The sequence below is a fragment of the Crotalus tigris genome, unplaced genomic scaffold (genome assembly GCF_016545835.1).
Source record: "Crotalus tigris isolate CLP2741 ecotype Arizona unplaced genomic scaffold, ASM1654583v1 scf7180000023830.6690815, whole genome shotgun sequence".
Classification (NCBI taxonomy): domain Eukaryota; kingdom Metazoa; phylum Chordata; class Lepidosauria; order Squamata; family Viperidae; genus Crotalus; species Crotalus tigris.
Window position 1 is genome coordinate 4714763 of NW_024100214.1, and position 24812 is coordinate 4739574.

At 41.0% G+C, this 24812-nt stretch overlaps 1 protein-coding gene across 2 annotated transcripts in view; it reads right to left on the minus strand.

Annotated features, from left to right (window-relative positions):
• Nucleotides 1–24812, minus strand: part of AP2A2 (adaptor related protein complex 2 subunit alpha 2) — a 73940-nt gene that overhangs the window by 37308 nt on the left and 11820 nt on the right. For both annotated transcript variants that reach the window (XM_039322064.1, XM_039322063.1), the window contains exons 2-5: nt 24435–24503; nt 5248–5390; nt 2689–2882; nt 1510–1639 (exon numbers count right to left, since the gene is read on the minus strand). In XM_039322064.1, the coding sequence (XP_039177998.1) occupies nt 1510–1639; nt 2689–2882; nt 5248–5390; nt 24435–24503 (536 nt within the window). The remainder of the gene's footprint in view (nt 1–1509; nt 1640–2688; nt 2883–5247; nt 5391–24434; nt 24504–24812) is intronic.

Sequence of the window (24812 nt, forward strand, 5' to 3'; positions counted from 1 at the left end):
GATTGATGCTTATTGATTAATTGATATGTTTTATAATTATTGCTATTTTTGTTGATTACAGTTACTTATTGTTATATGAACTATTCCCACTGAATACTTGTACCCGGATGATAGTTTGTTTGCTAAAGCTTGGAATGTCATTGGGGGCAACCCCATTGTTGTACCTACCCCCATCCCAATTCCTTCCCTGAACACACCCTGAACCCCATTACCTATACCGACCTTTTTTTCCCCATACCTTTATAAAACTTAATAAAATGTTTATTTAAAAAAAGAGGCAAAGTGAGAGGAAAGAAAGGTAGCCGGTGTGAAAGTTAAACTTTGCTGTTTCAGTTCCTTGGGTAGTTCAAAAGCTGGGATGTCCACGAAAATCTGTTTTTAGTCTTTTATACTTTATATTCAAACTGCAGAGGGGAAGAATAAGAATTAAGGCCAATGTTTTGTGATTTGGAGATATTATTATTATTAATAATATATATTAAGTATGTATTTGTCAGATGTGAAGATAGACCTACAGTATGAAGTTTAATCAGATCTATTTATTAAATTGGGTTTAACTTAAAGGTAAATTAAAAGTAATCTGTTCACTGACAAAGTTTCAACTTTAACTTGTTTCAAGTCAATATCCATATTAAACTCCAAATGTAAATTTTCCACCTTGTTTGACAACTTCTTAAAAATAATTCAATCTTTTACAAGCAACCAAATTTTGTTTTATTGGGCCAATTTCATTCCACATAGAAAGCTGACATTTCCACTCATTAAACTAAATGGGTATGCCAGTGGTAAATGTCCCAAAAGATTAATAAAATTCCTTCTTGTAATTTAAAGCCACACAGTGCATGGTAACATTAATAGTATCAACTTACCTTGAACAAAATCCTAGGCTTTTAGATACACTAAAAATTGAAGGGTTTTTTTTTCAACTACAAAGGTAAACCTTGTAGGATAGGCAAGGTGGGTTGTATAACATGTATGAGTTCCGGCACCTGTTTTTTTTTTTTTTTTCTCAAAAAAAGCACTGGTTATCAGTAACCTAATGACAAACCACTCTATTTCCTTTTATCATCCAGTTCCAAATAAGCAACTGATACTTTTGAACCTTACCTAAATTCAATAAAGAGCTGGATCAGGAAGAGCAAGCTGAAATGAAATCCAGACAAGATGGAGGTGCTATTCTTAAGTGAAAAACTGGAAGCTGGGACAGAGCTTCTGCCTAGTGTGAATTGACCTGCATTCTCTATAAATGAGCAATTTGTAGTGTGAGAGTACTCCATAATTCTCAGTTAATGAGTAGATTTGTAGGATTAAAAAAAAAATGTTTCTGCTCCGCAATTCTGGAAGAACTAATAGAGCCGCAGTTCTTGTGGGGCAAAAATGCTAAAAACAAAAACTTCTTCGAAGTATAGACAGGACAAGGACAATCTATGTGGTTTCCTTGGAACATCTCATACTTTGGATATGATTTGGAGAAACCTCCAACTAGGGAATGTATTCAGCTGTGCTTACCAGATGCTGATCATTGAGAAGGTGCACAACTCTTGATGTCCAGTCACCCATTGGCACCAGATCAGGAGATGTTCTGTATAATCGTAGCAAGCACAGGGCTGCACTTTGCTTTACACTATCCATGGTGTCTCTGCAAAAACAAATAAATTCCTGTTAATAATTTTAAAGATCTCCCCAAACTCCCTGAGACAGACAGTTGTATACTGAAAAGAAAAACTTCCCTCCTACAGAAGTAATTGGAAATTAATCATCTAGCTGAGCAATTGATTCTGTAAACTGGAATCTTTTGTATCCCAGTGAGAAAAGGAGATAGAAAATAATTTTAGATTTCCTATCACTTTGTTACTGATGTAGCATATAACTTTTCCAGTTACATCAAATTTTAGAGAGGCATTTTCTAGAAAACCGGGGGATAAATTCATAGGTGCACAGGTAATCCACTGGTGTATCCATCTAAATTTGAATGAAAAGAAAGTATGTTCACTTACCAGAAAAATGTATATACTGCAAAATTCCTAAACGTACTATCGCGATTGGGAAATGAATGTTGCCAATACACACATCATTTTACAATTCATACACTATTTCAATTTATCAGATTTCTTGTATAAAATAAGGTTACTTGCCTCCAAGAAATTTTCTTAAGCTTATAAGGCTGCACATCCCTATGTTATATTAGCTCACAAAAATAAAAGGTTTATTTTCACTGTAATTAAACACCTAGTTCTAATAAAACATTTCAAAGTTTAGATTTTCTTTATAAGGCTGCCTCTTACTATCATAAAGATAACATTGGTTCACTACAGCATGCAAACACATTAAAAGAGTTTTTTGCGTTATATGAGCTTCAAGATTTTATCCTTGATGAGCATATAAATATGAGTAGTAAATATATAAAATAAAAAAATAAACTTCTGCAAAACAATACAGAAATATAAATGGACGTTCATATAAATTTGGCACCGCATTTAAATTAGCACTTAAGCAAGGTGGCAAAATTTAACAATCTAATAAAGCCAATTCTAAGGCAATTTTTTTTTAAAAAAATGTATAGCCTTAAAACCATAATCAACCACCAATGGGAAGAAAAAGAGTGTTTAAATACGATATGATACTTGTTACATCTAACAGAAAAAAAATCAATTGCCTACTAATACTCAGATTGCGCATATTACTTACCCAGCTACTAGTATTTTGGGAATTTCACCAGCAAATGCTTCGGCCATTTCTCTGCTACCCACATTGGCAATGCAGTGCAAAGCTAGTCCCATGAAAATGGGGTTCCGGCTAGCTAAATCATTCTTGATTGCATTGTTTATCAGACGTATCAATTCACTGTTCGAATTCACAAGCACGGAGATGAACAAATAACCCTAGAATTAAAAGAATAATTAGTGGTGGGTCAACTGGAAAGTGTTTAGCATGTCATTTGGAGGGTTTTGTAAAATGGTTCCTGCATGTGGATTATACAGAGAATCAAGAATCATTTTTTTAGTCCTGACCTTGAAGCAAGACATGTTACACTGCAGCAATTTTTCACTGTAGTTAAAAATCAATGCAAATTTTGGATGAACTAGACAGTTGGGGACACTGAACTAGACTGAATTAGTACAGTTTTGATTCTTTTAAAGAGTCATGCTGGCAAATAGCTATATACCAGAAAGGACATCTGGATTATTGTCAATTTGCTCCCTAACATTCCTCAAAAAGATCACTCAGAAGAGCTTTTCAGATGCATTTTGAAAAGCACTGCAGAAGGTCATTAGGAGAAAAGGACCCCATGTGTACAGACATATAATTAAGCACATAAAACTTTGTACAGGAGCCTTAAGTTATACAATTTGAGGGACATGTCCAAGACTCTTGATCATAATGCCCTTTCATGCAAGAATCAGACTGATGAAATGTTATTATGAGAAAGTTAGATATACTACTGTCATAAAATTACAGGTAGTTCTTGACTTACAACTGGTTGCTTAGCAACCATTTAAAGTTACAATGGCTCTACGTGGGAGGGTATTTATGACCCGGATTCAAAGTTATGATAGTTCCCCCTCCGCAGTCATGTGATTGCACTTCAGGCATTTGGCAAATGACCTGCATTTGCAGTCCTATGATCATGCTTTTACTTCTAGTTTTTGGCAAAATTTTACTCGTGGATTTAACTATAGTGGATTTGCTTAATGACCATGGTGATTTACTTAATGACCATTACAAAAGAGACATAAAATTGGGTCAGTCATGTGACCAACCCACTTTACAACTGTTATGAATTACAAGCGTAACGGGCAGGTTCCAATATGGTCGTAACTTGATCATACCACCTATATCACAAATGCAAACAAAATTTTAAGGTTTGGCCAATTTACTATCTACAGGTTTGTTTTGTGAATTTGTTTAATTTCAGGCAAGAAAAACGTGTTCAAATGCTAAGGGGATGACTAGCATTGAAAGCCTTCATTTAACTTATATCTTATGTATGGTAACTAATCAAAGAGAGAAGCAACCTAGAACTAAGGAGAAATTTCCTGACAGTTAGAACAATTAAATCAGTGGAACAACCTGCCTTCAGAAGTGGTGAATGCTCCAACACTGTAAGTTTTTAAGAAGAGACTGGATAGCCATTTGTCTGAAATGGTGTAGGGTTTCCTGCCTGAGCAGGGGGTTGGACTAGAAGACCCCCAAAGTCCTTTCCAACTCTATTATTATTATTAGTAGTAGTAGTAGTAGTAGTAGTAGTAATAGTAGTAGTAGTAATAGTGGTGGTAGTAGTAGTATCTTACTGATTTTTCACAAGTATTGCCATGAACTATTTTTAACTTTTTTTAAAAAAAAACATACCATAGTGAGATTGAGATAAACAATGTTTACCAAATGCTTAGGTTTCAATTTAAAAGAAGGTAGAACCTATACATGTATTTCTCTTAACAAGATGATTACATGTTCCAGCAACTACAGTACGTAGGAGGCATTTTGTATGTGTAAAACTGCTGTATAATCATTTGCTTCTTGGTATATTATAAATGCAGCACGGTTTATATATACCTTTTCTGTTTCAATGCCAAGGACATAGTTTTTTTAAGAAACCAAACTAGATCTAAGTTCTCTGCATCTGTCTACTTCCGAGTCCTCAATTATATTACATATGCTGGCAACCAATTATAACATCATGAGTGGGACTAGAATTAGGATGGTATAATAGAAGCTGATGACCACTATCATCCCATTTCATTCTAGGCTTTTCTGCAATAGCTGTAAACTCACAGCCATAGGGGGTTCTTGATGCAATTTCAGAATTCCAGGATATCAGTTCGTATCAGCCCTAGCCCTTTGGTGAGATCCAGAACGGCCCTCCGGAAGTGTGTGGACGCTGCTTTCAGAAGTCCATTCTGGGCCTGGGAAGCCCAGAGGTGGCTTCCCAAGCCCAGAACAGCCTGCCACAAGTGTGTGGACACCGCTTCCGGAAGTCCGTTCTGGGCCTCGGAGACCGAGGGGAGGCCTCCCAAGCTCAGAACAGCCTGCCAGAAATGCGTGGATGCCACTTCCGGAAGTCCGTTCTGGGCCTCGGAGGCCCAGGGAGGACTCCCAGGCCCAGAATGGCTTGCCAGGCCCAGCACAGACCTCCAGAAGTGGCATTCACGCAGTGAACCAGTTGTTCACATATTTGAATCCCACCACTGCCCAGCAGGTAAACAAGGTAACTACAATTTTACTGTGTATTTGTGAGACATTACTTACAATTTGTTTCTCTGTATATTTGTTTGAACTCAGGAGATTCACAGCCTCCATGTGGCCGAAATCAATATCATGTCCCAGGAGAAAAATGAAAAGCAGCTTGCAGACATATTTTTTCTTGCTGTAGCCATCTAGGGCTTTATCACCTAATGAGTAATTAAATAGAAACCATAAACACTTAAACCAAACACAAATGCCATATATCTTTTTAATATATTGCTTAGCTTATTAGACTCCATCATGTCTTTTCATGGTATTGAGCCAGATCCACATTTCAGACCCTGTAAAAATTGAAGCTACATCCTGATAAGCCTGCTGAATTCCTGACAGAGAGTGCACTATAATTTTAATAATGACACACTTTAGACTCTCTAGAACAGACATGTCAAACACAAGGCCTGGGGGCCGGATGCGGCCCGCGATGTGGTTTCATGTGGCCTGCGAAGCCATCCTGAAAACAGTGAGAGAATGGCCCCCACTGCCTTGGCCCTGGCCCAGGCCGCCTGGGAGCCAATGTACAATTTTGTGGTGGCCAACTATGCTAAAACGCATTCAGTCTTAGCTCCACAAGGCCGTCTGGAAACAGCAAGGGACCGGCCCCTGCTGCATTGGCCCCTCCCCCTGGGCGCACGCTGGGGAAGTGTCACCCTTTGTGAGGAATGAAGAAATGCACCATCGCCTGGAAATGGCCAGCAAGTGGCCCTCGCCTACTTCACATATCTGGCTTGATGGGCTCCGGGGGAGGGGTTTCAGCAGGCAGTGGGGCACTGTCCTCACAGCACCGAGAGGCTGAGCCAGATGGCGCGAATCCAAAAAGAAGCATGATGCCGCTCAGCCCCCAGCCTGCCTGATTTCAGCAGGCAGCAAGGTGCAAAGCTGGCAAGCTTTGCACTACCTGGCTCAGCCTCTCAGCGCTGTGAGGAGAACGCCCCACTGCCTGCCGAAACCAGGCAGGCTGGGGGCTGGACGGCATTGCACAGGTAACATCGACTCTCACGTTGCTCATGGCGTCCACTCCCCCAAAGCCCACCAAGGCAGATATGTGAAGTAGGTGAGGGCCATGTGCTGACCACTTCCAGGCGATGGTGCATTTCTTTATTCCTCATGAAGGGTGACACCTCCCAGCTGCGTTTCTTGCTGTTTTTCTCCCTCCTTCATCTCAAATATTTTCCCACCATTCTGTTCTTGAAGGAAGGAGAGGAACAGTGAGGCTCTTCCAGTGGACCATGCCTTGGCGCTTGCACCGGTCCCACCCCCTTCTGCCAGAGACCCTCAGATCTGTCCCACTCCTATTCAGGCCCCCACAGACACCCTTGACGTGAATGATGTAGAGCTGGCCATGCCCACCCAGTAGGCCACACCCACTCCACCACACCCACCCAGTAAGCCACACCCACCCTGGCCACACCCACAGCCCCCCGAGGAAAACCGCAATGCTGATGTAGCCCTCAATGAAATTGAGTTTGACACCCCTGCTCTAGAACACAAAACCAGTCATAAATCCCAAGAAAACAAATCAAACAATGAGGTAGGGAGTGAGGAGAAAAAAGAAAAACTCCAACAAAAATCAGGAGATGCAGGAAATGTACCCACGGACAGGCATAAAGGTCTTAAATGCTTATATACAAACGCTCAAAAGCTTGAGGAACAAGCAGGGTGAACTAGAAGCAATAGTACATGAGGGCAAGTATGACATCGTTGGCATTACAGAAACCTGGTGGGACGAAACCCATGACTGGAATGGACTGATGGATGGATACAAATTGTTAAAAAGAAATAGATCTACAAAGAGAGGAAGGGGAGTTACACTATATGTAAGAGAACACTGCACATCTACAGAAATGCACGTGATTAAAGATAAAATGCCTCCAAAATGTATAGGGATCAATGTAAAATGGGGGAAAAGGTGACATTGCCATAGATGCATATTACTGTTAAGCCATACTGGGCCTAATCCTTACTAATTGAGAAGAAGTGATAGAGAGAGTTGAAGTTGCCAGAACCTTGGGTAAAAGTGACCACATCAAGCTAAAGAGTCTAAGTGACAGGTTTTCATGGAACCACTATTTAAACAAACACTGGATTCTTAAGTACTGCAGGACTTGCCATCCTCAGAGAAAAGCATATTTGTGAAATGCATTTGATATAATTTTTCCTTGCATTACATATTAACACGTCAATTCAATTTATATACTGGATCGATCAGATGTCAACATTACAATTCTATATGTTACTCAGAGCCACATTAATATACTGTTAACATCACAAACTAAGGTTGTAAAAATGAAGAGCACTTATCAAGGAAGCTGGGCAATATATATGGATGTCATTCGGACTAGAGAACTATTGCTGAATAGTAGTAAAGAGAGGGAAGGTAATTAAGACTGATGAAGTGGAACTACCAGCACTAATCATAGCAGCATCAAAAAAGGCACTAAGCACAGGCATAAACAATAGGGCCTAGGATAACTCGCAGTACCCAACTCACTGCAGCCAATTCACCACGGACAACGTGCTACAGCCAATTTGCCAGGGCCAACTCGCTGCAGGATAATTCGCCACAGGACAAGTCAACGTTGTATTAATCGTTTTATTCAGTTACTTTTATCATTAGTGACCATGTTTTCATCGAAATTATTGGAAATCTTATATTTCTGGATTGACTTTATTTTTCTATATTTCTGAATTATCCTGTGGCGAGTTGTCATACAGCAAGTTGTCCCACAACAAGTTGTCCATAGTGAGGTGGCCCGTTCCATAAACAAGGTATTCTTTGCTCAACAACAACAACGACCAGAAACTCTTTCACTAAGTGACATGGTCATTAAGAGGAAAATCCTCTCCTGTAGTGGTTAAGCAAATTTCTCATGGTCATTAAATAAGACATCTGTCAAGCTATGAAGATTGCTTGCATTAGGACTGCCATGCTACTTCTAGCTTGCCTACAGTTGAGAGGGGGGAGGGGAAGGTTTGGAATGCACAGGTGGATTCTATCTGGATGGGAACCAAGATCACCGAAGAGATGTTGTGATGGACAGAGACATTCTTCTCATAACAATTGCCTGAAGATTAATAGGACAATATGACTTGAACTGTCAGAGAGGGAGGGAAAGTTCTACTCTTTTAATTATCTTTTTCCCACCATACTGCCAGAGATAGTTTTCAACTCTTTAGTGCCGGTATGTTATATCCAATAAAGTTTTGCATTAGAGATCTAAATGACTCTGGTGTGTTTACTTTGTTGGGATCCTTAGCTGGAACCTTGAAAAGGGGTGTTGTCTTACCTGAACGCCTTTTCTCAGCACGGAGATGGATAATCCACCAATAGGTTTAGACTGTGTTCCTGCCAATCAGATCAAGTCAGCCAAAGTTGCAACGCCTGTCCTGGGCTAGAGTGTCCCAGTCTCAATGCAGGCGAAGCCATGACTGACAGCAAGATGTGTTGGCTCATAAATCTAGCCCTAGGCCTAAGTAACCTGCAAGGGCGGGAGTGGATTATCCATCTCCGTGCTGAAAAAAGGCGTTCTCCAGCACTGGAGATGGATAATCCACCAATGGGACATACCAAAGCCTACTGTCCCTGAGGGAGGGGAGCAGGCCGGTCCAGCATGGCACTTTGAGGTACGACCTGTTGGAGAATCCTCCTGCCAAAGGAGGCCTCCGCCGAGGTGAACCTGTCGATCTTGTAATGCCTTATAAAAGGAGATGGTGAAGACCATGTGGCTGTTCTGCAAATATCCTCAATGGATGCCTAAGTGGCCCAGGCCGCAGAAGTAGCTGCACTACGGGTTGAGTGAGCCATGACCCGTCATGGAACCGGCAATGACTCAGCCTGATACACCCCTGCAATACACGCCCTAATCCACCTGCCAATCGTGAAAGAGGACACCTTCCGACCCTTGGAAGAAGGATGGAAGGAGACAAAGAGGGCCTCAGAGTTGCGGAAGGCAGCTGTCCATGAGATGTAGTAATGGAATGCTTTGCGGACGTCCAGAAGGTGCCATTGCCGTTCCAGGGCATGAGATGGGTCAGGACAGAAATCTGGGAGTACAATTTCTTGAGCCCTGTGGAAAAGAGAATTGATCTTAGGAAGGAAGGTAGGACCCAAACGAAGGACCACTCGGTCCTGGTGAAAAAGGCATAAGTCATCTCTGACTGAAAGTGCCAATTCTGATATTCATCGTGCAGAGGTGATTGCCACCAGGAATGCGACCTTGTGCAATATGTATTGCATATCACGTCTTGAGGGGCTCAAAGGGTGGTCTGGTTAGAGCCCAAAGAACTCACAGCAGGTCCCAAGAGGGATACCTGTGCACTACAAGGGGTCTTGGTGTTAGTAGCACCCTTGATGAACGAGCGGATCAAGGGATGATGACCTAGGGAAACCGCTGAGTCACAGGTAAGTACAGTGGACAGAGTGGCGCAATGTGTTTGGAGCCAAGCCCCTCTCCAGACCCTGTAAAAGGTAATCCAATATATGTGGAATTGTCAAGTCTGGGATGGTCAAGTGGTGGGATGAGCACCACAAACAGAAGTTCCTCCACGTGGCCTCATAAATGCGGTTGGTAGAGGACCGACAGGAGGCCTGGATTATGGTAATAACCCCCGGCAAGGAGGACTCCTGGGACAAGATCGAGCGCTCTAGTGCCAGACAGTTAACTGGAGCCATTGGGGATCTGGATGAAGAAGGGTCCCCTGGCTGAGTGAGACCTGATCTGGGGGAATCCTCCATGGGGGTGCTAGAGAGAGGTTCACAAGGTCGGTGAACCATGGTCTCCATGGCCAATACGGGGCCACTAGAATAACCTCCGCCTGCTCCTGAAGAAGCTTGCGGACTACCGCTGGAAGAAGAGGAAGAGGAGGGAAGGTGTAAAGCAGTCCCTCCGGCCACAGGCTCCGAAGAGCATCTGCCCGTTCCGCCCTTGGAGATGGAAAGCAGGAAAACAATCGCTGGAGATGGGTGTTTATCGGGGAGGCAAAAAGGTCTAGAACTGGCAATCCGAAGTGGTGGCAGATCTCCCTGAAGATCCTCGGATGCAGGCGCCATTCCAAATGATCCATCGTCGTCCGGCTCAGGAAGTCGGCCCTGAAATGTGGTTGGCGTTGATGGAGGCCAGGTTGGCTTCTGCCCAGAAGCCCAGCAGAAGTGTCTCAGTCAAGAGTGCACGAGATCGGGTGCCCCCTTGCCGGTTCACATGTGCCTTGGCAGCCACGTTGTCTGTGAGGACCAACACGTGACGCTTTGCTACTGCACTGCAAAAGTGGCAGAGGGCCAGGTGTATGGCCCTCAGCTCTAGCCAGTTGATATTGTGCCGAAGGTCAGAGCGGGACCAACGGCCCTGTGCCCACTGTGAGCAAAGGTGCGCTCCCCAGCTGAACAGGCTGGCGTCGGTCATAAGGATGAGTCGATCGGGCTCCTTGAAGTCAGACCCCTTGAACATGGCTGACGAGAGCCACCATGTGAGGGATCGCGAGACATGAAGCGGAAGTCTCACCCTTCGATTGGAGGAACTCATGTTCAGTCTCTGGAAGGGGACCAGGAACCATTGAAGGTTCCTGGATTGGAGCCTGGCCCAAGGTACAATCGCAATGGCCAAGATCATCTTCCCCAGTAATTGGGAGAGGTTGGCCAACGTTACCGTTCACCCCCTGCGCAATTGGAGAATCGACTCCCTGATGCTGTCTCGGCGTTCTTGGGATAAATAGACCCAGCATTCCACCGTGTCTATGATGGCCCCTAGGTGTAATAACCTTGTTGTGGGGACCAAATGGCTCTTGGAGAAGTTTACAGAGAACCCGTGATTCTGGAGCAGCATTATCACCAGTTCGAGATCAGCCTGAGCGGCCTCGATTGACGATGACTGGATTAGGATGTCGTCCACGTAGCACTGGACTCTGACTGGCACCATTCTCAGGTGAGCTGCTAGAACTGCCAGGATCTTGGTAAAGACTCTCGGAGTCGAGGATAGGCCGAAAGGGAGTGCCCTGTACTGATAATGGTGTCCCCTGTGGGCAAATCTTAGAAACCGGCGGTGGGTGAGAGAGATGGGGATGTGGAGGTATGCTTCCGTGAGGTTGATAGACGTCAGGAAGTCCCCCCTTCTTATGCTTCCCAAGATGGACTGGAGCGTTTGCATCCTGAATTTGTGGTATGCAAGATGATAGTTTAATCCTTTTAGATCCAGGATGGCTCTCCATCCCCCTGACGCTTTGGGGACGACAAAGAGGATGGAGTAAAATCCCTGACCTCTCTGATCCAATGGCACCGGTTCTATGGCCCATATGTTTAAGAGGTGACCAATGACCTCTCGTATTAGTTTTTTCTTTGTTGGATTTCTTAGTTGGGGACAAGAAATAAAGTGATTCGGGGGGTTGGAGATGAACTCCAGGGACAGTCTGTGATGCACGGTGTTTAGGACCCATGCATCCATGGTGGTGGTTTCCCACTGGTGGGCAAAGTGAGTCTGCCCCCAATGGGAGGATCTGCCTGAGAGTCACCTGGATCGGCGGAATGGGCGGCCACTCCCGCGAAAGGGCCGTTTGCCCTGAAATTGTTGTCTGGGTCTGGAAACCTGTCTGTCAGACTGTCTGTCCTATCTGATAGGGAAAGAACGGTTGGACTGGGAGTAGTTGGACCTGGCTCCAGCGCGAAAGGACTGCCTCCGTGAGTAGGTGTTACAGAGGGGAAGCAAGTCCCCTCAGCCTCAAGCCTTTATGGTTAGAAGTGGGGGGGGGGTGAGGAACGAAAGCCTCCATTCCTAGTTAAAGGCAAACAGTTCTTCAGCCAACTGAGAGGAAAAAACACAGTGCTGAATACAGCACTGTCACAGAAGACTGAAGAGAATAGAGAATAAAGAATCCACCAATGAAAACTGTACCTGCCTGAAAGCCAACTTGCTACGTCTGTCTTGGGCAAGATCAAGTCGAGACTGGGACACTCTAGCCCAGGACAGGCATTGCAACTTTGGCTGTTTCATCTGATTGGGCAGGAACACAGCCTAAACCCATTGGTGGATTATCCATCTCCAGTGCTGGAGAACATCATGTTATTGTGACTTGCATTTATTCTTGACTGTCTGCTTATTGGAAGCTGGCTGTGAAGTGTGCAAATGGCAATCATGTGATCACAGGATGCTATGACAGTTATAAACACCTGCTGGTTGCAAAGTCCCTAAATGTTAAATAGGTTACCATGGGAATGCTAAATTTATTATTTTGGCACTGTTGTTATTACAAATGGTTGCTAAGCAGGAGAGTCAGTAAGTGAAGTTTTCCTCTGGTTATTAAAGATCATCATAAAGATCAGAAGGGGCTGGCTTAAAGATGTTTTAATCTATTCACCTGGAAGAAACAGATCAATTTATTAATCTGGACAAAAAAGTATGATTCAGTCTAATGAATGCAGATCAACAGCACAAGTAGCCATTTTAGATTTCTTCACATCTTACATATAGCTTCAAAAATGGCTGTTCTATTTATACAAAAATGGAACTATTAGTAATTCAGTTACATACAAATAGGAACAAGTTTGCCTCTTGGCATTATTTTCCTTGAAGAGACATAATGGATTCTAAATCACATTTGGCTGTTTGCATGAACAAGCATCTGGCGATGTGGAAAGCAAAGAGTAAGACAGTATAGATAAGGCCTAAAAATATTCATTCTCCTTGGCAACTGTCAGTCTCTAGGCTACAACATGGCTGATATCAAGGCAAGAAATCACAAACTGGCCTGTATCAACAGAAAACAAAATAGCGATTTCTAAAGTGAGATATTCATTGTTCAGGCTACCTTCGTAATTATTTTTTAGCTACCCTTCTGTCAGGGGGTATTGTCAAAGTAGCTGGACTTTATTTATAGAGAGAACTCTCGATACAACAGATTATCGGGACCTTTTCAGTCAAGATTTAGGACTGAATGGGAGAAACAAAAGAACATGTTGTTGACATTTAGTATGGCATAGATGGAGTGCAAATATCCTGGTTGTGGACCTCTTAGCAGTCTTTGATATCAACAAAAATCATATTCTTCTGGAGCTGTTGTGAAGTTTGGCAGCAGGGGGCACTATTCTTCAGGGACTTTTATCCTTCCTTGGTGATGATTACAATGGTCAATGATGGGTGGGAGATGGAGAAGCCCTCTTCAGGATAAAACATGCTAGAAATGTATGGTTCTAAACTTGCTTTAGCAAGGAAGATTTGAGTGGTTGCAATGGACCTCAGCTAAAAACCTAGATTAACAGTACTATGTGATCTTTCTTCTCATTTACAATTTTTTTTATTACAATAACTCTGGTCTAAACGCACAAGATTTTAGGAACTAGGGCTAAAATCTATGTAGAGGACACAAGGAACGGCCTTGAAGGACAGGAAGGAGAACTGTTACTGAAAATGGTCAGATAAGAAAGGCAAGAAAGTAACTTGAAACAACCTCTCAGCAAGTCATTGTCATAGTTCGGAGGAAGCACATTCATATTTGCAAGATTCTGTTACTATAGTTGTTATAATCAAAGTAGTACTGATTTACATGGTGTTGGTGTCTTAGCCTGGTCTACCATGTAGGGCTGACATTGTATTATGACAAATAACCATATCTACATTTTTCATCTTGCAGGTAGGTTAATTGTTACATCATGGCCTTTAATTTGAAACATCAGAATTGAGATTATATCCTGAAGTAGCTTAAGGATAATAAAATTAATAATGATGCTCTGCAGGCAGAAAAGATACACAAGTGAACTGAGAAGCAGGGTATTCTTGGACATTCTGAGTGTGTTAGCATACCACATGTACCTACTAACAGGATGGATGCAAACTACGATAAATTGGCTTGCAAGAAATCTTTAAATTAGAGATCCTAGTTTGTACAGAGTAGTGTGAACATCTTTAGGTAAAACTGGCCTTTGACTGTGACTATGGTACATAGCCAAAATGTGCCACAACTAACCAGCCTACGCTACACTTTCTCCATCTCATTAAAAAGCATTCTGTGCAAATCTTGATTGACCAAAGCCAGGATGAGAGATAGAGGTCAGGATTTATGGCTCCACCTGGTGAAAACAAGGTACGGTATTTGGTCTGATAGATTTATATGCTACACTTGTACAGAAGTTCAAAGTAGCAGAAATGGTAATCCCTCCTACTATTTTCCCTCAATAATAACCCTGGAGTAGGTTGAGGTTAGAAAGAGTAATGTCACCAGATGAGTTCCCATGAATAAGAGAAGAGCAGGACTGAAGCCTTCCCAAGAATAATCTAAATCTTCCCCTCTACCACACACTAGTTTTTATGTATATATTCAGTATCTTGTAGAAGATTGTGACTTAGAATGTACAAGCAGTAAATAGTAAACAAATAAATGGAATGAATGAATGAATAAATCAATCTGTGGAATAAAACAAATGAGTATCTGCAGTGATGTTAAGATATAAATTTAATGACATATTAAAAGACTAAAATGTACATCAGAAAGTATTAATTGATGTCAACTAGATAGTTGTAGGTGTATAGGAAGGAAAGCAGGAATTCATAGGTTGGTGATATTATATTCCAGGGGCTGGTAATAACAGAACAACAGGTGTTTTTGCTTCTTTCTTATAGTGGATAATATTTTGCAAAACATTACTAGCTTGAACCATTGTTTAGAATTTAGAAGTTCTACACATTCTTTCATTATAAGGAAAATGGTAAACCATATCCCTTGTCCATCTCTATCAAACTTAAGAGATAAATTGGATCTGAACAGAAAATAACCAGTTGCCAATATTTGTCACACATAATCTCTTTTCATTTTCAATACTTCTGATTAAAGAAAACAGTGAGAATCTCGTTTTCTATTGCCAAACGTTTGAACACAGGTGTGGAGTTTGGGAAACACTGTGTGACATTCTGAATAAATGCAACCAAGGGAGGAAATTATTCTGTTATCTGACATGAACAGATGAATGGGAATAAAATGAGGGAGTAGAGAAAAATTATTGGGACACAGGGAAATTTGAAAAAAAGAAGCTTGCTGGAATTATGAAGTGACAAAGGCTCTAAATGAGAAAAAAATGCATATATTGAAGGAGACAGAGATAGAAATAAATTGCGGGAGACAGAGAGATAGAATTAAAAGAGAGAGAGAATGAGAGATTGAATACCATGTACATAAAAAAATATTAATTACTGCATGAATAGATGGTGTGACTGGAGAAAGGTTGAAATAGGATGTAATTTGCTTATAGTAAGACTGCATTACTTACTTAATTCAAGTGTATGAAAATAGAATTTGTGCCTAAATACTATAAGAATAAACTTATTGATCTGCTATATAAAGGGAAAAGCAGTAAGAATGAAGGCAAAGTCAGCTGGAGTATTACTTGGTCAAGAGTGTCTAAAAAGATGTTTAATACATTTTGATCAGCATTTGGGAAGTTGCTGTACAGTGCAGTTGTACAATAGACACAGGGTGTACAGACCAAGTTGCTCTTCTACATGAAAAATATATGAATTGCAGAAAATAAATTTATGGAATGATACATTTCTTGATTTAAAGTAAATGATTGATAAAGTGAATAGGCTTGAGTTAAGGAATGTTTTGCATGAATGTTGAGTTGAAGGCTTGTTGCCAAATGAGATTAAGAGTAAAGCATATATAAGAATGAATGGAATGGTTAATGAAGACCTAGTAGAGTGGTATAAGAATAGAAAGATATGGAGAGGAACAGTGAATTCTGTTGGTATATTTTTAGCCTTGTTTGGTCTCTCACAGTGTGTGTGTGTGTGTGTATGTATGTATGTATGTATACATACATACATACATACATACATACATACATACATATATATAGGTCTTTGGTTATTCGGGTTTTCTCCAATGTAAAATTGGAAGTGTCTTGGTGACGTTTCGACAAAGTCTCATTCGTCATCTTCAGGCTGGTGCTTTCGGCTTCGTGCTCCTAGAAGCACAAAGCCGACAGCACCAGCCTGAAGATGACGAATGAGACTTTGTCGAAACGTCGCCAAGACACTTCCAATTTTACGTGGGAGAAAACCTGAATAACCAAAGACCTACATACAAACACCCGCGAAAACCTCAGAAAACATATATATACATATACATATACATATACATACATACATATATATGTAGGTCTTGGTTGTTCGGGTTTTCTCCCGCGTAAAATTGGAAGTGTCTTGGCGACGTTTCGACGAAGTCCCATTCGTCATCTTCAGGCTGGTGCTTTCAGCTTCGTGCTTTGAGCAGCAATGTGTGGTCTTAGCTATTTCTTCCTTTTAACTGCCAGTGGGGGTATGAACTGATTGGGTGGGAGCTTGGCTGTGTTCTGATTGGGTGGAGGTGTGTTCTGAATGGTTAGGGGCTTGGCTGTGCTCTGATTGGCTGGGGGAGTGTTCTGTTTGGTTGTGCTCAGGTTAGTCTGAGTTGCAGAGGGGTTTGAGATTTTGGGCTGCCTTGCTATTTTTTGGCTTCGCGTTCGTGGTCGTGCCTCCTCTTCACGGAGGGTGTCAGTTTGCTTCATGTATGGATTGGAGGGGTTTAAAGTGGCTAATGATGCAGCTGTGGTCTGGCTTCTGGTTTGTGGTCATGCCTCGTCATCGGTGTGGCTTTGGGTTTGTTTTTTGCGTGGATGTGTGGTGGTGACCTCCTGTGTGGTGAGTGTGGGTCTGGTATCATTTTTTGTGTTAGGGAGTCGTTTGTCAATAAGGGCGGGTTTCCAAATGGCTGGTAGGCGGGAGGTATCATCTCGCTTGTTCATGCTGTGTGGGCTTTTTTCTATCTCAATGGCTTCTCTGATTATTCTGTTATTAAAATGTTCACTTTTGGCAATGGTTCTGGTATTTTTAAAGTCAATTTCATGTCCTGTGGCTTTAAGGTGTTGGATCAGGGAAGATGTTGGTTCCTCTTTTTTGACTGAGTTCTTATGTTCTTCAATGTGTGCACTTATTCTTCTGTTGGTTTGTCCGATGTATGTGGTGGGATAAGTGGTGCATGGGATTTCGTATACTCCTTGATTTTCTAATTCAATTTTATCTTTGGGGTTTCTAAGGATGGTGGATATTTTTCTGTTTGTGCAGAATGCTGTTTTGATGTTGTGTTTATGGAGGATATTACTGATTCTGTCTGTGGTGCCTTTTATGTATGGGAGGAGGGCTTTGCCGTTTTCTTGTTCTTTGTCTTGGATTTTAGTGGGGGTTTCTTTTTGGATTAGGTTTGTAATCTTATTTCTATGGAATCCATTGGATGTTAGTACATTGGTAGAGTGTGTAGTTTGGGTTTTAGGTGTTGTTCGTCAGTTAAACGTTTTGTTCTGGAGATGAGTGTCTTGGCTACAGAGTTGATCTGTGCTGGGTGGTGGTGTGAGAGAGCGTGCAGATAGCGGTTTGTGTGTGTTTTCTTCTGGTAGATGGTGTGTCCTAGGGAGCCATTGGATTTCTTGTAGACTAAGACATCCAGGAAGGGAAGTTGGTTATTAGCTTCTGTTTCCATGGTGAACTGTATTTTGGGTGTAGGCTGTTGAGGTGTGTGAGGAAGTTGTCCAGTTTTTCTTTCCCATGTGGCCAGATTATGAAGGTGTCGTCTACATATCTGAGCCAGAGTTTGGGTTTGTGATCCGATTTTTCTAGAGCTTGGGTTTCAAAGTGTTCCATGTAGAGGTTGGCAATGACAGGTGAGAGGGGTGATCCCATGGGTGCTCCTTCTGTTTGTTTGTATTTTTGTCCATTATAGATGAAGTATGTGTTGGATAGTCAGTGGTTGGTCAGATCTAAGATGTGTTTGGGGGGGTTATATTTGTTTTGAATAGCTGTCAAGGCTTCTTTGATAGGCACTTGGGTGAAGAGGGATATGACATCGAAGCTCACTAGTAGGTCGCTGGGCTGTAAGTTTTGTTTCTTTATGATCTCTATAAACTGGAATGAGTTTTTTACGTGTGAGGTGATGGATTCTGCATAGGGCTGTAGTTGTTTGGCGAGAAATTTGGCTAGGTTTTGTAGAGGTGAGCCTATGGAGCTGACTATAGGTCTGAGTGGGGTTCCTTCTTTGTGTATCTTGGGGAGACCATAGAGTTTAGGGCATCTGGATGATTTCTCTCTGGGAATGATTCTTTGCTGGATCTCTTCGCTAATGGGGGAGGCTTTTATTTTGGATTCTGGTGGTTTTTTCCAGGTAGGTGGTGGGATCTGTATTTAGGGGTTTGTATGTGGAGTCTTGGAGTAGGTTGGTTAATTTGGTTTGGTAGTCAGATGTTGTTCATAACCACCGTGGCGTTGCCCTTGTCTGCTGGTAGGATTATTATGCTGGTGTCTTCTTTCAGGTTACGTAGTGCTGTCTGTTCCTCTTTGGGTAAGTTGCTTTTGGGTGGCTTGCTGGTGCAGAAGATGTTAGTGATTTCGAGTCTGATTCTGTTAGTGGCGTCGGGGTTGATTTTGGTCAGGCTGGTTTCAACTCCACATATAATGGTTTCAGTGGGGATGTGTTTGGGAGCGACTGCAAAGTTGAATCCTTTGGAAAGGACATTGGTTTTGGCTTTGGTGAGGATCCTATCTGAGATGTTATGCACTGTTTGTTTCATGTGTGGCTGTGAGGGAGGAGGGGTTTGTTTCTGGCGTTATATATATATAAACCTTGGATTGAGATAAAGTCCTCCTTTTTTACGACGCTGTAATTCCTATTTGAGGTAGAGTCAAGGTGACTGGATAGAGCTAAGAATTTACTGGCTGGATGCCCTTCCTGATGCCTATGTGGAATTCACAACAGGTATTTTTTTCTTTGTGCCCTAGGAGAGAGATATCTGCCACTACCTAGAATTGAACTCTCAACTTGCAAGTGGGAGGTGAGCGTCTTCACCATTAGGCCATCATGCCATTCTGGACTGAGGCAGAGTGCTTTTAAGAATTTATTATTTATCCTGAAAACAATTTTATTGATTAAATAATCTGACTGAATAGGCTGCTTAATGTCAACGTCGTATCAATTATATATATTTCAAGTCAGATATAAAACTATAGTTTATTTATGGGAAATTATGACTATCACCTTTTCCTTTTCTATTCCTAGAGTTCTGAACCTCTGCCAATTAAAATCAGTGCAGAAGAAACAGGAAGTCAGAATACAAATCAGCATTTTCAACACAATGAGTACGTCAAAAAGACTTCCTTTCCTTAGAAGAGCTTTCATTTAGCTGATTTGGTAGTTTTGCTTTTGCACAATTAAAAGACAAAAGCCTAGATATGTTTCTTTCAATAATCACTTATCTAGAGCGGTACTATAAAATACATTCTCAAATATTTCCCATTAATGATTCGGAGGAAGAACATGCATGTTATAAAATTAAAGATGCTGTATGTATATCGATCTATAGTGGAATTCAAGAATTAACAAGCAAGGTACTTTGAAGACTGAAATAAAAGTATACATAACCACAACTCAATTATATGTATCGTGAAGCCAACCACATTAGCATAAAAGAAATTATATTGAGATATTGTTTCTGCTATATAGATGGTGCATTAAAGAGAAATTCTTTTGTATAAAATTCACCATTTTACTGTTTAAGATGCTTTTTAAAAAGAATCTAGTGGAAAATGTAAATATGATAAATATACATTTATATTGATATATGCATTCTTTGAAGTATACTCTGTGATAATGCAAGTGTTGTTGAATTTAATATATAAAGCAAACCAACAGCCTATTAATAAATTGACATTGATGGTAAAACAGAAGAGAAGCTTCATTGCAATCAAAGATCAGTACGTAAGAACCAAAAAAGATTTAAAGGGCCAGCAAAAATACCTTTCACTAGATAGCCAGATATCTATCTGAGCTCAGTTCAAAATGCTATTTTTTTATGTTAAAAATCCTGTCGGGAACCCCATTATTTCTAGGAAATTTTCCTACTGAAGAACTGCATCTCCGGGACTGCTGAAATTAATGGCCACTGGATTTTTTTTTTAGAATTAATTAATTCTAAGTTGTTCTGGCAGCCCAACTCCAGCCCAACATTCCCAAGAGATGCAGGGTCTTTCATGTTGAAACTCTGGAATGCCTTCTCAGCAAACAGCAACATGAGTCTGTTGTATATCCAAAAAGTTACTCTTTTACACTGGGCCACAAGGATTAAACTGAGGCTGCCAAATATTTTCTACCATATGGATATGAAAACACCTAACTGCCTTGGAAAGAACTGGGAAATGAAGTAACTTCTTGAATTTGGAATTTCTATAAAACTTTACGTTCAATCAGTAAATTGGCAAATAACATGAAAAGAATGTCTGCCACCACCTAAGCAAATGAGGAAGTTTCCCTCTCTCCCTTCTGGGAAGATTTTAGGGGCCAAATTCAAGAGTATTTAAGGAACCATCTTCAGGGTGGTAGCTTGAACATGTAGCAATCCAGTCTACTAATATGCACAACATATGGGATGTTATATATTGAGAAGCGAGCATAAACTAAACAACACCATGAAAGAAATTCAATTAACCGTATTAAAGTCATAGTAGATTCCAATATCTGTTTCTTTTTTAGTGCTGATGATAGTCCAAAGAATACAGGTCTCCTCCTGGGCCACTGACTAACTGGCTATGATTTACTTCAGTGGATTCAGGCTGATTTTGGGAAATAGGGGAGACTTATCTTCATGTACATAAGAAACAAACATGTAAACATATATTTGTGTCTTTTGTTCCTTAGAAGGATCATTTTGCTTTTGCTTGGAAAGATTATTAAAAAGAAGAAAGGACAAAACTTAAAATATATCACATATTTGTATATTTTGCCCCTTTTGTTGTGTGATATTTAAAGAAAAGAACTGATTTCATGGTTTGCATCAAAAGTCTCAAACGCAGTTGAGACTTCAATGTTTTTTTAATACTGTCTCATTGTTTCACTCAGGCATGCATTGTTCTTTCTATTTTCAAAGTGTAGAGCTATGTCTTTGTCTCCCTTGTCTGGAAATTGAGTCACGGCAACTGGACTTCTCTTTTTTGATTTGAAATGTTTAGCTGTACTTTCTTCAGATTTTCCTTAAAAGTAGACTTTAACCAATGATTTATATTATCAACTTAGTACTCTTCATTACATCTACTATGGAAAAGAGTCAGTTTGGTGTAGCAATTAAGGTACCAGGTTAAAAATGGGAAGACTTTGAATTCTAGTCTTGCCTTACGGCAGAGATAGGCAACCTTGGCTCTTTTATGACTCGTGGACTTCAACTCCCAGAATTCCTGAGCCAGCCAGCTTAGGGGATGAAGCATGCTGGGTGGCCTTAGTTTAGTCACACTCTCTTTCAGTCAAAGGAAGCAGGCACTAGCAAACCACTTCTAAACTCTTGCCAACAAAAATGCTGCAACTTGTCCAGGCACTCACTAGGAGTCAATACTTACTTGAAGGTACACACACAAACACACACACATCCAGCTTGAGCTATCTGACATGCAAACTCAACTTTAAAAAACAAGAAAATTCTTTCATCATTAATATCATACAAAATTAGAGAAGTTTGCTCTCTAGCTACGGACAGCTACAAAGAACTCACATAATTTATACTTGTATAAATCAGCAGATTCTAAATCACAGAAAATGCACATGTATATGTATTTCTGAACTAATAGGGTTACTAATACCAAATATGAAATATAAGTGACCTCTAAATTATTTAGGCTGGCTGCACAAATCTCATTAAGCCATTGTTTGTTTTAACATGTTTTTTCCTGAATAAATCAGTAGCATTCATATGATAGGCAAACCCATTAACCATCATGCCATCAGCTTATTTTTTTCATCTCAGTTAATTGTAATTTCTTGATAAGGTAGTTGAAAGCTCAACTGCTGATCAAGACATTTCTTTGTTCTTTGAATTATTTTTATGAACATGTAATTAAAGTTTCTATCGTTTGCTCTATAGGAGAAAGGAGCACAAGACTACAGATTCAGTGAACAGCCAAAGATATCTGAGACTCACAAATGTACTTGTGTAACCCAGGCTGCTTTGAAACAGCTTGTTCATCACAAACAGCTTGTTCAGCCTTCTTTTCTAAGAAGGGCCATGCCACATTCAGTTGATCATACTGTCTGCAACAGGAGACAACCCACTATCTTTCTAGGCAGTGTTTCTGGAGAATGTCTTCTTATCTCAGCCAATATGCTGCACCATCCTCAGTTCCCTATATTTTACAAAAAGCAGAAAACAATACTAGATTGCATAACTGCTGTGCTGTTAAATGTATTTTTAAAAAAAGAAAAGAAAAAAACTGTTGACGGTCACAATCCAATTTAGGCAGCTTTTAGCCGTAAAACAACAGGATCAAAATAAAGATTCATCTCCAAGCCCTGGTAACTAAAAGAAAGATAATAAAAACTCTTTAAAACCTTGGTTCTATAGCTGGACACCGCAGGTGGTCCTTGACTTATAACCATAATTGAGCCCAAAATTCCTGTTGCTAAGTGAAAACATTTGCTAAGTGTGTTTTGCTCCATTTTTATCACCTTTCTTGCCACAGTTGTTAAGTGAATCTCTGCAGTTGTTAAGTTGGTAACATGGTTGTTAAGTGAATCTGGCTTCCCCATTGACTTTGCTTGTCAGAAGCTGATCACTTGACCCCAAGGCACTGCAACCCTCATAAATATGAGTCAGTTGTCAAGCATCTGAATTTTGATCATGTGACCATGGGGACACTGCAACAGTCATAAGTATGAAAAACTGTCATAAGTCACTTTTATTCAGTGCTGTTATAACTTTGAACAGTCACTAAATGAACAGTTGTAAGGAATACCTGTATTTTTGCTTTACCTTAGCCATCTATTTATGACAAATTTATTTTGTAGTAATTAGCAGTTAAATAAACAGTTAATATGTATTTTTCTTTCTTATTGGTAAGATTTAAAAATACGTCTCAGTTTCAGAAAAGGAAACACAGGAGTTGGTTAAACAGAAACCAAACTGGGATCTCGGCAGAACTCAAGTAATAATTTTCTACTCTACAAAACAAATTACAAAATAAATCTGCTGCGTTTAATGAAGGTACCAGAGCATTTTAAGCTACTGAACCATTCCAATCAAGCTCATTAACAACGAAAAGGGAAATTACAGTGTCCACCAAAATTGATATGTGGAAGCTCAGGGAGACTGCAGGATGTGTGAGAGTAGAGGGAGGTGGGGAGCAGAGCAACTTGTGACCTTCCCTGCTATCTTCCCCATCTATTTTGGTTGTGGGAAGCCAGCAGAGAAAGTCACAAAAGGCAATCATGTGACCATGGGATGCTGCAATGGCCAGAAATTCAAAGATTGGTTGTAATTACTCCTCATTTAGCACCATTACAACTTCTAAGGATTGATGAAGAGGTATTAGTAACTGAGGACTACTGTATGCATAGACCATGTCCTCATGTTCTGCTAAGCCAGGTATGACAGTAAGAATGGGGTAGAAAGCTATGGCATGCTAGATAATATCCATTTGTTAAACATCAGATGACATGTCAAATTAGAGCCAGCTCTTCTTCATCTTACATTTTGTTTTGTATCCCAGTTACTTTTGTGGCGATGGCTGGGATGGGGGAAAGCCGCCGCTTGCGGCCGAGAACCACCGGAGGCTTCCAGAAGGTGAGAGGAAGCTGCTGATGTCCGGGCGAACCTACGGAGGCCCAGAGGGGACAGCCGAGGGCGTGAACGCCGAGGGAAGCCTGATGAGCCGTCGGGAGGCTCTGGACTGAGCGGCTGGACGGAGAGCCAGCAAGGCGTGGCTAAGGGAAAGACGGAAATGGACCTGGGGGGGGGGTTATGTGTTTTGGGCAGATGCTGGTTTGCTGCTGGGGTGGGGCTTTAGGGCGTGGCACAGTTATGTAAAGCACTGGGAGCAAACCACTCCCAGTGCTGCCGTTTTGTTTGCTGGAAATAAACCTTGCTAAGCACCTCGTACCTGCATTCCTGGACTGTGCTTCATTGGACGGCGATGGACGGTGGTGACACTTAACATATCCTGCTTGTTGTTTTATTTATCCTTAAAAGGGCAGCGGGAGGGGGAACTATCTTGCCTCATTCATAGTTAGGGAAAGCCAGCCCCATGTAGAATATGAAACAGGGTTCTTAATGGAAATCCAAAATGGTAACAGTTGTTAATGCCATATTATCCACACAAAATGATTCTCCTTTCCCACAATAAAATCTGCAAAACAATGCATTACTTTCTTACCTTTAAATTTGGATCGAATATTTGCCAGTTCTTTGTTTATTCTTTTAATCTCAGCTTCTTTGCTTTTACCTGAAAACACAGGGGGGGGGAAACCTTTCAGTTCAGAGTACAGTTGGTAACAGAAAGAACAGCCTTTAACATCACAATAATTTGAAGGGTTTAAATTGGAGTTTTTCAAATTTGGCACCTTTAAGTAAACAATACCCCAATCAAGAAACTGCCAAAGAAGCCAACAGTGAACAGTCCAACCACAGAATCCAGAAGACCACCCCTACCAACACTGACAGGCAAGCTGCTAGAAAATAAACGGATAGCAAACTGCACTCCTTACTCGCGCTGATGATGTTACCTACTTTGAGTAATGAAACGTCTGCAAGA